The sequence below is a fragment of the Tigriopus californicus genome, chromosome 3 (assembly GCF_007210705.1).
Source record: "Tigriopus californicus strain San Diego chromosome 3, Tcal_SD_v2.1, whole genome shotgun sequence".
NCBI classification, from domain to species: domain Eukaryota; kingdom Metazoa; phylum Arthropoda; class Copepoda; order Harpacticoida; family Harpacticidae; genus Tigriopus; species Tigriopus californicus.
Genome location: NC_081442.1, coordinates 11,545,687 through 11,557,601, shown reverse-complemented (window position 1 = coordinate 11,557,601; position 11,915 = coordinate 11,545,687). Strand labels below are relative to the sequence as shown.

The window sequence follows — 11,915 nt, the reverse complement described above, 5'->3', positions numbered from 1 at the left end:
AGAAGCCAGGTCAAACGTGAAAGAAGAAGACACAAGAAACATGTTGTGTGGCTATTGTCGAGAGAATGCCCAGAACAATTGCTCGGATTGCCATCTATTTCCATATTGCTGCCCAAACCACTTTGATTATCACCGCTTCGACGGAAAGTGCCTTCCTTTCAAGATCAATTATGACGAGCAAAAAGGTACGTGACATTCAATCAACACGTTGTTTTTGTTCATTAAGTGTCTAAGAAATATTTCTTAGGACACCATATGGTGGCCACGAGGAATATTCGGGCCATGGAGGTTATTCTGGAAGAGTATCCCCTGTTTCACGGTCCCTATGTGAAGAGTCTGCCTCAATGTCTGGAGTGTTTTAAGCCCATTGCGGATCTGGACAATACACTCAGATGTGCAGGGTGTCGGTTTCCAATGTGTGGACCACCTTGTTCCGAATCATCCAAGCTCCATTCAAAGACGGAATGTAGTAGGATGGCACAAGCTAATCTGGAAATTCAAGCGACAAACCAGGTTTCGAGGAGGAAAAAGAAGAAAAACATGGAGCACGACGAGGAATTGGAGGCGTGTGAAGAGAATGGCATTATTACCTTTGATTATTCGGTGGTCAATGTTCTTCGAGGTTTAGAGTTGAAAGGTGAGGATACATCCGACTTTGGTTGATAAGCATGTAGGGGAAATAAGCCGGAAAGTTCAACCTTAGTTGGAATGTAATTGATATTTCATTTGATTTCCCGCCAAGGCATGGCCAGACTCGGGTAAAATACTTTTGAGATGCAATTGCTGCAAATCAATTGATTTCAAATGTGATGCGGTACAATTACTCAATTTCCCAATAACGGTTACCAAGGTCGCAAAAAATACAGTTTTCATAACACTCGGTTTTTAAAACAGGTTATCTAGAACCATTCGATTCGATCTAAGATTTATGTTTCTCTAACTATAAAATTTGTCAGATTCAATTTGGGGACAATCTTCTATTCTTGGACAAAGTCTTGATTAATATTTTAAAAGTTTTGATACCACTAATGTTTTGCCGATCACTCAGAGGGAAGAAGACTTATGAATATTTGAACAATTTCAGCTACCAAACCAGACGCATGGATTGACATAATGCGATTGGTAGATCATAATGAGCAACGAAAGCAAGAGGGCAATCCAACCTGGCAACTCTGGATGACAGAGGTGATTCCAAGGTTGGAGGAACACTTCCCGAAGAGCGACATTCAAGATGCTTTGAGGATCTTAGGCATTGGCATCACCAACAGCGCCAATTTGAACTTGCGCAATGGAGGTCGTGGAACTGGGTTGTATCCTACATTTGCTCGAATCAATCACCGATGCATCTGCAATACCAAGTCCATCAAGCATTTGGATCAAAAGTAAGGCTAAAGTCTTGGACGGAAACGTGGTTACAACTAATCAAAAAACTGTATTTTTTTGAGAGCTCAGTATTTTTATTTTTATCTTTAATTTACGCTTGATATTTCATTTTCACACAATATACGCAAAAAAGTAAATGATGAATTTGAAATTGTCAAAACAATGATATTACCCGTTTGAAACTGCAGCCTTGCATTTTTTGAACCTTGAAGATAATCTCTAATCAAGAATCAAGACCGAAAAAATGAATGTGGAAATTCTGTGCAGCTTGCATTATTATCTTATCTCTATTTGTTCGAGTTTCATGCCCGTACCAGTCAGAATCAGAGGGGAAAAATGGTTGGTTTTTACATGGATGATTAATTCTTTATTCAAAACCTGAGTTTTTTTTTATACGAAAAGCATTTACTTAAAAACACGGAATAAGTTTTTCTAGCATCCTGTACATGAAAAGTATTAGGTACAAGTTTCATCTTTGGCCTAATTCTTAAACAATTTAAACTCAACTTTTTTTGCCTAAATAAGATAATCAAATCGCTTTTTAGTGATTATTGAACCCTTTAGATTGCAGGTGAGAGCCAGTTTTCCCATCCTAGCTGGAGAAGAGCTCACCAGCCAATATGTGAAGCCTCTCAATGGGACAGCAATCCGAAAGTTCATTTTACGTTCCAAATGGTATTTTGAATGTGAATGTCCACGCTGTGCTGATCCAACTGAACTTGGATCCTATCTAAGTGCATTTACTTGTACTGAATGTAAACATGGCACTGTCCTCTCCAAAGAACCCCTTAATCCTGACGCTTTGTGGAGTTGTCAAAATTGTTCGTCGGAATCTTCCGTTGATCACCTCCAAACCTACCTCGACCGCTGCGTTGAGGAGGTGAGTGCTTCTGAACCGCAAACCAATCTCATCCACCATTATGAAGAATGTCTTCATAAATTCAGTACCACCTTACACCCAGGCCATCAAATACTCACGGATATCAATTCTCAATTAGCTATCCTTTATGGCAGTCCAGCCTTTGGAGGATTGGCCAAAATGACGCGTCCTGAGCTGGATCGCAAAATTCAGGTCTGCCATCAGGTCCTGGACACCAATGGTAAGGTTGATCCGGGCTACTCGGTTTGGAGAGCTAAAATGCTGGTTCAGATGACTCAAACGAAGGTCCACGTGGCTACGCGGGATTTCAAGGCGGGATTCATCAATGAGGACCAATTGGAAAATGTCCTTCGCGAAGAGAAGTTTCTCCGCGTCTATTTGGCCTACTACCAATCCATTTTCATGGGATATTGATTGAAACGACTTTATTTGCCTTTTTAGGGTATTGAAACTTAATCGCACTCACTCTCAGATCAAGTTGTGTTTTCGAACGTTTCGAGGTTCAAAAGCGATGCAAAAATATATACGGTCGACACAAGTTCATTCAAAATCACTCAGAAATATCACCTTTCGGGCCCGCTTTCGATAAGACCACGGGGAATTGCAAATGCATTGAAGTTAATAGGATAAATAAGGCACAGAACGATCAGTCATGGGTCTGTTGTTTCTGGGACTTTTTCGATCACTTCATCCCGTTGCAAAATATTCAATGATATTCTGAAGGCTGACATAAGTACCGGTAAAGAAGCCCAGGAATCCTAAGCTGAATATGAAAATGTTTTTGACCACCGAGAGCCGGCTCAAAGTCGGCCAAAATGTCATCATTTCGATAACAGGTGGGGCCATCAAGGCCAAGGTGGACGAGCTCACAGCTCCCACCAACGAAATGAAGAGATCCAACCGAGGAATGGCGGCCGCTAGAGCAACTATAAAGTAAGATGAAATAATAATAATAATAACAGAGTAAGCTCTTTAACATGAAAATCCAATTCACTATAGACTCACAAGTGAGGATCACTAGGCAGTATCTGACAATCATTTCAGTGAGCAGGGGCCGAGATGGAAATCGATCAGCCACCAAAGGGAGGACGATTTCTAGAGGGACGTAGAATTGCAGGGCATACGAGAAGAATATGGCCACGGACATCATCACCATCACGGCTTGTGCCAACCTGAGAGGCAATGGATATCATATATGTATCTAAAATCTAAAATCTTGCCCAAAATGTACGGACAATAGCGAAGACGACTCTTAGTTCAGTTGGAATAAAAAGAAGCAATGACAGACTCGACGTTCTGAGGTTTGACACTTTTTCTCGTGCATTGAAGCCTACTCTTGAAGACCCCTTGAATCTGATATTGATGGAAAGCTTCATATAGACATTAATAACTTCAAGCAATTTGCTAAAGGTTTCTTCAGGTTGACCAGATTTAGGGGAAGACCATTTGTTTTGAGAAGCTTTAGGAACACAATTTCCCAATTAACTTACCTTCTTGCACCCGTTGTAGCCTATTTAATGCCCAGCAGGGTTTTTAAATTGCCAATGTAGCTTCTTCTACCTCAAACTAGAACTGTTTCTTAAACAATACCCCAGCCTAGGGGTTTCCGACGATGATCATTGGGTCGTCCTGGATTTTTAGGTACTCTCCACCCACGCGACCTCTGACGTCCTAATAATCCCTGTCTTGTGCCATTATTCATAGTGCTTACTCACCATTCTTCAACAGGCAGATTCAAAGTGATGCTTCCCAACACATCATCGCCATATTTGAGGTATCCAAAGAAGCCAATGGCGATGTAGAGGCAAATCACGATGACCATGGAAGTGTTCAACACTCCATTCCATCCTTTCAAGTCTCTGGGATGCTTCATCTTGTTTTCTAGCGGCAAAACCACCCCAATGCCTTCGAATGCATAGATCGCGGTCCCAAAGTATAAAGGCAGTTGTCCCCTAGGTTATGAGGTGAAAAAATGAGAATCTCCACCACACCAACCATCAAAGCCTCCATCATTGAACCTTACCATGAGGAGAATTGCTTGCGTTCCCATGTCTTCGGGAGGTCTTGGACCAAATAGAACATGATGATCCCTAGGCCCACGAATTGAACAATGTTGGCGAACATGGACACGGGCGCCAGGTACTTGAGGTTTCGCACTGAACACAGTGCCAACATTGGAATGAGCACAAGGGCCATGTAGAAATGATAATCCATCTCCTGCCAATGATGATCAACAACCTATAAAGGCATCAAGTAGGCAAATATAATGAGTTTTGTATCGTAAATTTACTAGCGGCAAGGTAAACTTTGTTGCATTTTTCAATGAAGGTAACTGCGTGAGATTCATGATTGGCTTTAAGAAGTATTGGAATGGCCTCCAAAAATTACCCAATGTCCAATTTCTCATTTTTTTTCAAAAGAAAGATATTATGAAACTAAATGGAAAACAAAAAACGACGAAACATTACAAAAAACAAAGAATGTGGAAAACTTTTGCTTTTAATTGTCAACATTTCCTTCTTATTGTTTAAAAAGTAGAAATTGTACTTTGCTTATCAATCAATGACCCCTTGATATTTTTTTTTTTGCAAATTTTTCATTGAACCTTTGACCCTGTTACTTGTGAAACTTACCCGTTTGAGGTTTTGTGATACAAATACGAAGTACACGCAGCAAAATCCGAGCTGAGTGATGCATAGAAATACATTAGTTGCAGATCTAAAAACAACAACAACAAAATGTAAACGAATCATCTAATCAAATATCCCTATGTCATTTTCTCATCTCACTTGGCAGTTTTGGCAAATCTCCTTAGCTTGGGTGACTGAGAAGTGGCGAAAGCCTGTCGAGTCACATTCGGGTAGGTCAGTGAATGCACTTTGACCCGTCGACAAAGCTCTTGGGCGGATTTGACCAACATGTGCATACAATGGACGCAAATGATGCCCATTAGAACCAGTCCTATATTGCCCACCGTCAAACCGGAGTTCTTGATAGCGTCAGGCATGGCCAGGATCCCCGTGCCGATGTTGCCTTTCAACATGTGAACGATTGTGTCAAAGTTTCTGAAAACAAAATACGACATTTTTCAAACTCTTGCGAACTTGAAGGTTACTGGGATTTTCAAGGGGGTCAATCGAATGCAATTGTAAGTTGTTTTCTTTTCTTTTTGACCATCGGGGTTGATACTAAAGTGCAAAATTGAGGGCAAAATTGGGACCCAAACGATTGAGGATTTTTTTTTTAGAGATGGTAGGTTATCTAAATATAAAAAGTGTGGTTGGAGGTAATGGGGACAATTAAGATTGTAACAAAGATTACATACATTTGCATTGTCTAGTTTAATTTTAAGATTGTGAGGTGATCCTTCAATAAATGCATGTAATGCCATCACGGGTCTGATGTTCTCTAAGCAATTTGCATAAGCTGCATGCAAAGGTGGGCGCTAGTAAGTTAAACATGAACTATATTAAATTCAGCAATTAACGATTAATATTCTCGTTGCGTGACCGAACGAATTCAATACTGCTTTTCTTTTTTTCCTAAAACGTTAACTTATGACTACACTCTTTTCCTTCTTAATCAATGGTTCTTTATGTGTCCCAATTTTAAACCCGCTTTATATGATCCAATCAGTACCTTTGCTTCCGTTTCAATTTGTAATCAAAGATGGGCGCTGATTGATTCAGCCTGTAAATATGTTAGCTAATATACGGCGCAGGAATATGTAGGGGTTGATCCTGCAACACGATTTAAGACATACTTGGACAAGTTCGTGACCGATACTCCTCATCAACCCAACATTCACGGGTTAGCCTAATCCGCAGACTCTAATTTGTTGATGGATCAGATATTATATCAATAAGCCGTTATATGATAAGCTCAAATTTGAAGTACTGGGAATTAGGATTACATTCCCACTTGAGGTAAGGAAGTGGGCAAAAAATACAAGGTATCAACAAAATGTGGTCAATTTATGAATGCAAGTTGAAAAGGTTTATTACTTGGTTCACGATGCCCATCCCTACACGTCATTCTGGCTTACATAGAAAGTATTAATTGACATTTGATTTTACTCGTTTTGAGCGGACACTCAATGGAAGGATATGTCTCGACATCTCAGGGTGGTGCAAGCCAATATTGTATCTCTCTGATACCTTACACATTAATGTGGGTTTTCAACAATGCAAATGCACTCAAAAAGCTAAAAGCAAGTGTGACAAACAGTTTCAACTTTCTAGCACAAAAACACTGGATTTTGGTGCCCACTTACGAAATCACATCTGGTCCTCGTTCATCGGCCGGATCAAAGGACACTGAGGTATCACTGTCACTCCCATTGCTTCCATGACCTTGGCCTTCTCCTTCCTCCGAACTCACCAGATCCACGGGATTGCCTTGACCCGTCGAAATCTCGTTCGGTATCCTGGATGCATTGTTGGCAGTCGATGTGTCCCTGAAATTACAATTCGAGCTCATCATGTAGGACGCAAGACACCGAAGCAACACTCAATCACTCTGTGTCTATTCATATCTTTGAGGTTGAATGATTTGAAACACCCTCCCCCGAAAAAAAAATCAGTTTACTCACAACTCATCGCCCGAATCCAGCAAAGGTATGGCCTCATCCTCGGCCTTGTTGGACATTCTGCTCCGGGCTTTCTGTAAAAAGAATCACATTTTTTGGTTACAACAAGGTGGGTGGAGCCTTCGGGGCCAGACGAACTCAATCTAAAGGCCATTTCCGACCTTTAAAACCACTTGGAGCGGGATGGAGGTGTTGCCTGGGCTGGCCTTTGGCTTCATGACACTCAAGCATCCTCACTCGCTACTACGAATCGAACTCGACATAAGTGTTCAAAAGTAAACATCTGTGGATACAGAAGGCCCTCCTTCTCTTTGCATGTCACTGACAAAAACGTGTTATCTCCTCTGTATGAAGGCAGAAATAGCCTACCAAGCCCCTGGCCTGTTCATTTCGATCCTCAAAGTGGTACCTTTCCCTCCTTATTCAACTCACATATTCCATATCAACAGCCGCACGAAGTATAACGTTGTGGCCTTACTTGCGGCCTTCTAAGCGACTTTCATCTCATTGGCCATCCCAATGTGAAGAAGGAAAAAAGGCTTTCAAGACTGTGAAGTTGTTTGCCAGAACATATAACGACATGGTGGAGAAACATCTGACGAGGGGTGGCCTCTAAAAGCCCTTTCGTGTTTTTATTATTATTTATCATTATGATGTGACGTGCGAAGGAAGAATTTCCGAAAAACCTTATGAAAAAATGAATCCGAATCAATCGCAATATGACAATGAGTATTTAAGATAAGCGAAAAGGTAGGCTATGCAGCATTTTGTGATTGTTATGTTTTAACATGAGCAATCTTTTTTCCTTTTTAATATATATTTATTGACATCCTCAAACAGCTTTTATAGGTTTCATTGTCATAAGAATAAAAGCATATCTCAAGAAATGTTGTATGAGAAATACTTAGGTAAACAGTTGTTTTATACGACATCAATTGAGCAGCCTTTACATAGAAAACCATTGATATAAATTGGTCAATACAACAGGCAATGGAGTACGAACTTTAAGAATGATACTCTAAAACATGAATACTAAAAGAGTTGAGATTTTTTGCTTAATTTCAAATCATTGTGATCCTTCACTTTATTCAGTCAGAAAATGTATTTTGTTCAATTCAGGAAGATTTGGTTTGTGCTTCGGAAGTTCTACGCTAAAGGTGTGCGAGCACACTACGTGTATACAATGGTTATAACCATCAATTGCAAAAATGTTGAGGGGCTGTTGAGCGTCATGGATTTGTGATATTGATTGAATAAGTTCAAAAAGCACATGGAGAGCCAAAATGGCTAAGAAGGAAGGATATTGCATCAATATTTGGTGAATTGGTTTAACTTTTGTTATTGTAGAGTAGCAATGTTGAAGTGTCCTCCTACACTATAGTTGTCCAAATAAACTTAACATTTGTGAAACATTTCACTAATTAGAGACATTCAAGTGTGTCGTTGCAAAAAGAGGGACATATTTTTTTCTTCGGTAGGCGTACTTCTACAAAAAATTACGATTCAGAACATCCTCTAAATTCATACCAATTATGATTGCTCCAGCCGACCTGGCGGAAGATCACTTTTCAAATAGCAGATTGACATTCGTTCTTACATACATGGTTCGTTCGGGCAAAATGAGAACTTACAGAATAGTACAGGGGCGAGTCCGGCAAAAGTCGGGGTCCTACGAGTCCTCTGATTGATTTTTTTTTGACTTTTTGCCGGAATCGAGTCTTTTACTATAGTCAGTTCTAGAAAAAAGACTCGTCTTGCGAAAATCTAAGAAAAAATGAATATATATTGTTTTGTTTTAACAAGTCTGTACTCGAGCCCTTTCTAAAAGATTCGAGTTCGGCCAATTTCTCCACAATCAAGTAAAAAACTCGAGTCTGTACTCTTTCCAACTCTAATACAGAAGCTGGGGTAAAATGCGTTTAAATAGTACTACTTTAACCACAAGAAAAGTTTGAATCATGCTAAAAATGAGCTACCAATGATTGGAAGTGAACGAGAGTGTTTCCAAGATCTTCTTGTTGTTGCTCTAAAGCATTCTAACTAAATATGTCTGTTTTTTGAAGCGTTCAACCTCGATTTAAAAATAAAAGCTTTTAAAAAAACTATGAACCACTTACGTTTTTTCCGGTTAACGAAAAATTTGAAAATTAAATTTACTATTTCAAGAGAACATGTGCAAAAAGTGATATCCGACAGAAAACAGTACATACATTCCAAGTTTGCTGTCTGTGTGAGAAAATATCGAAAACGTGAAAATGAAATATAACCCAATTCAAATGTTAACGTAATTCAAAATGATTGCACTCAAAATCCAAACTCTAATTGAAGCGCCAAAGCAAAATGTGTTGTGTAGGCAATACTATCTCAACCAGTGACCTCCCAAAAGAGCAGAGGTTTCGAGATTGACGCTTGTTCCTTGGTCGGCTCAAGGAGTCGCCATGGAGCCTTTCTGCTCGTTCAACAGCGCCCTCTACCTAGTCTAAGTGCCAACAAACAACCTAAAAGAGCTCATAGCATGGCGAAGGTTAGTGCTGGGGCGAGTACGGACTCAAATCCGGGTGGACTCGAGCCTTTTACTCGATTTTGTAGGAATTGACCGGACTCGAGTACGGACTCGTCAAATTTTTATTTATTTCTTCATAAAATTTCCCCATGACGAGTCTTTTTGCTTTACCTGACTCTCCTCTCCCCGGCACTAGTAAACGTCTTCGGCAATTCAAACCTTTATTTTGTTCGTGAAGAGCAGATAGGCTTATGAAGCATAATGCGTAACCCTGAGATTTTACAAGGTATGAATAGCAAATATTCATATAAAAAAAGAATGAATAATTCAATTTTGTGTGGGGGTTTACTTACCCCAGATGTATAGTAGCAGTGCAAGATAGCCATTAATGAACGTGAAAGTTAAATTAACTAACTCGAATTTTCAATCAGGCTCCTCTTTGATCTTGCGGCATCTTAAGAGCATATTTTGTTTTTGTTTTTAGGTTTGTTGGTTCGCACCTAGACGAAGCAAAGGGCCCCGAGGATACGCTATGTGGAAAATCGAAACCTAAAATTCCCGTTGATTTTGAGCTCAGCCCTACGTTAGTGAGAAATCCTAAACCAAACTTTCCTCAGAAACACGACACCAGTATTATGTTAGCGACAATACGTACAACATACAACTTAGAAAGTGTTAGAAATCCATCGTCTTGTGATTTGTGACCCACTTACCTTGTTGATCGACCCATAGTTGGTCGCCATGATAACTCGGTTGGTCGGTGGTGGTTGTCGTGAGTTGGCAGATAATTTGGATGGTCTCACCACCCAAGGGACTCAAAGAGGACAGCAGCTCGGAAAGTTGAGCCAAAGAAGGATGGCTTGTGCCCTTCACCCACAGATCAAGAAGAGGACTGTTGCAAAATAGGAAGAGTGCATGCTATAAATGATACTTAATTATAACGTGTGTTTACGTCATTCAGCTCAGTAATCGCAGATTTGCGGTCACTTGCTCTTTATAAAGTGATGCATCATTTGAGCATCCGAAACCGAAAATCTATCGGCAAACTAACTGGATGTTATTGGACTAGTTTTCGACAAAGAGAATCAATGAAAATGTAGTTTTATCGAGATGCTGCGTTCCGCTACATTAATTTGTTTCTCACGTGAGATTTCCCATGGGGCTTACACACATTCTTTGTTTTGGGCTCGTTCCAGTTGTTGGAAATGCATGAATTTTAATGTTGTTGACCCTTGTACTGTTCTTCATTCAAGTTGATTCTCTTAATGTACTTTCAAGGTCACCAACAAGATTGCATGCCGCAAGATTTCAAGCCCTCCACACCACTTGTAGGCCTTATACAATGTATTCAAAAACATGTTTGTGCTGAAGTGACGAGTGGAATGACAGAAAGTTCCTTGTTTGATATCTGGTTCAAAGCGGTAACCATTTTTCATGTTTGAAAGCCATTGAGGACTTGGATTTGTTATTACTTGGTTTGCAGATTGAAAGGAAGTGTTACATTTGCATTTCTACCTTAAGTTATTTTGAATACATTTTTAGTATCACATTTAAGTAAATAGCAAATAAAACTTCGTCTATCAAATCTGTCTGATTTCAGTAGCACTTTTGGTTGAAGATGCCTACTTAGGTTTGTTTAATTCAAACGCGTTAAAGAAGGTCTGTTTGTCCATTAAACATAACTATCCAGAACAAGATGCTAAAAACTGTCATTGTAGCTATGGTTGCAAACTTAGACTGAAAAACAAATCTTGTAATTGAATCAATTGCTGGTCCTCTGTACAAGATATATAGCGCTTATTTACTCCTTAAATAGACAGATGGACTGAAGAGGAAGCTATGATTTGAACCCCAAATAATCATCCTCAAGTTACAAGACGTCACGTGAATCAAGATATTTGGTCAAGAAAACGCCTCCAAGAACATCTTCTTAACGCGTTGTGCCGCAGAAGGGACTTACATGAAGGGTTTTCCTATAGCAAAATCACAAAACACTCGTGGAAATTATCATAACCGAAAGGAGTCACATGCGAATGAAAAGTCTCACTTTATACTGAAACACGTATGATGAATATTGGCATTTGAACAACCTCGGCGAAATGAACACACTGCCCATGTACTCCAAACTGAAAGAAGCAGCGATCTGTAGAGTTTATAGCAGTGTTCCCAAAAGCGTCAATTCATGAAAGTGCAACGTTCCTGAGCATGGCAAATGAAAAAGGCAAGAAAAGCGCAGTTGGATGAAACAGAAAATTGACAAAAAGAAATATCAATCGTATAGAGAGAGACTTTTCGCAATAAAAGGACCCTAAGGAACAAGATCGTATTTGGCGGCATTCAGAATTTCAGGACATTAGTGTCCCATTAGTGTATTGCCATGGTGTCAAGAGTCTAACTCATTTTCTTCGGTAATCGAGACCAGAGGTTTCGTTTTTCATGAATGGAGTGTTGCGTTCAAAAGTAGATTTCAGAGTACAGAATTTGAATAAATCATGGGCAACTCTCTTATGGATTAATGGTTGCAAGTTCTAGGCACGAAACTAGATGAATTCAACAACAAA

General features: G+C 39.7%; 2 protein-coding genes across 4 annotated transcripts; one reads left to right on the top strand and one right to left on the bottom strand.

The window, feature by feature from the left end:
• Positions 1 to 40: 40 nt before the first annotated feature.
• LOC131877826 (SET domain-containing protein SmydA-8-like) lies at positions 41 to 2,736 on the top strand. The gene is made up of 4 exons (XM_059223627.1): positions 41 to 185; positions 248 to 637; positions 1,085 to 1,382; positions 1,948 to 2,736. The coding sequence occupies exons 1-4, from the start codon at positions 41 to 43 to the stop codon at positions 2,675 to 2,677; spliced, it is 1,563 nt and encodes a 520-aa protein (XP_059079610.1). The 3' UTR covers positions 2,678 to 2,736.
• On the bottom strand, positions 2,674 to 11,482 carry LOC131877827 (proton-coupled amino acid transporter 2-like). Of its 3 annotated transcripts, XM_059223630.1 has the most exons (10): positions 11,315 to 11,482; positions 10,068 to 10,246; positions 6,855 to 6,925; positions 6,537 to 6,719; positions 5,053 to 5,328; positions 4,897 to 4,981; positions 4,287 to 4,501; positions 3,979 to 4,215; positions 3,269 to 3,435; positions 2,674 to 3,189 (listed from the first exon to the last, which is right to left on the bottom strand). In XM_059223630.1, exons 2-10 carry the CDS (start codon positions 10,095 to 10,097, stop codon positions 2,951 to 2,953), a joined length of 1,503 nt encoding a protein of 500 aa, XP_059079613.1. In that variant the 5' UTR covers positions 10,098 to 10,246; positions 11,315 to 11,482; the 3' UTR covers positions 2,674 to 2,950. The 3 variants fall into 3 exon arrangements, with proteins under 3 accessions (XP_059079613.1, XP_059079614.1, XP_059079611.1); XM_059223631.1 differs by lacking the exon at positions 10,068 to 10,246; XM_059223628.1 differs by lacking the exons at positions 10,068 to 10,246; positions 11,315 to 11,482 and adding an exon at positions 7,013 to 7,095.
• Positions 11,483 to 11,915: the final 433 nt, after the last annotated feature.

Coding starts and splice junctions, on each gene's coding strand:
- LOC131877826 (XM_059223627.1), top strand. CDS start 41: ATGTTGTGTGGCTATTGTCGAGAGAATGCCCAGAACAATTGCTCGGAT. Junction 186..247: donor CAATTATGACGAGCAAAAAG/GTACGTGACATT, acceptor AATATTTCTTAG/GACACCATATGGTGGCCACG. Junction 1,383..1,947: donor ATCAAGCATTTGGATCAAAA/GTAAGGCTAAAG, acceptor TGAACCCTTTAG/ATTGCAGGTGAGAGCCAGTT.
- LOC131877827 (XM_059223628.1), bottom strand. CDS start 7,069: ATGAAGCCAAAGGCCAGCCCAGGCAACACCTCCATCCCGCTCCAAGTG. Junction 4,216..4,286: donor CGCAAGCAATTCTCCTCATG/GTAAGGTTCAAT, acceptor CTCATAACCTAG/GGGACAACTGCCTTTATACT. Junction 3,190..3,268: donor CTGCCTAGTGATCCTCACTT/GTGAGTCTATAG, acceptor CTTACTTTATAG/TTGCTCTAGCGGCCGCCATT.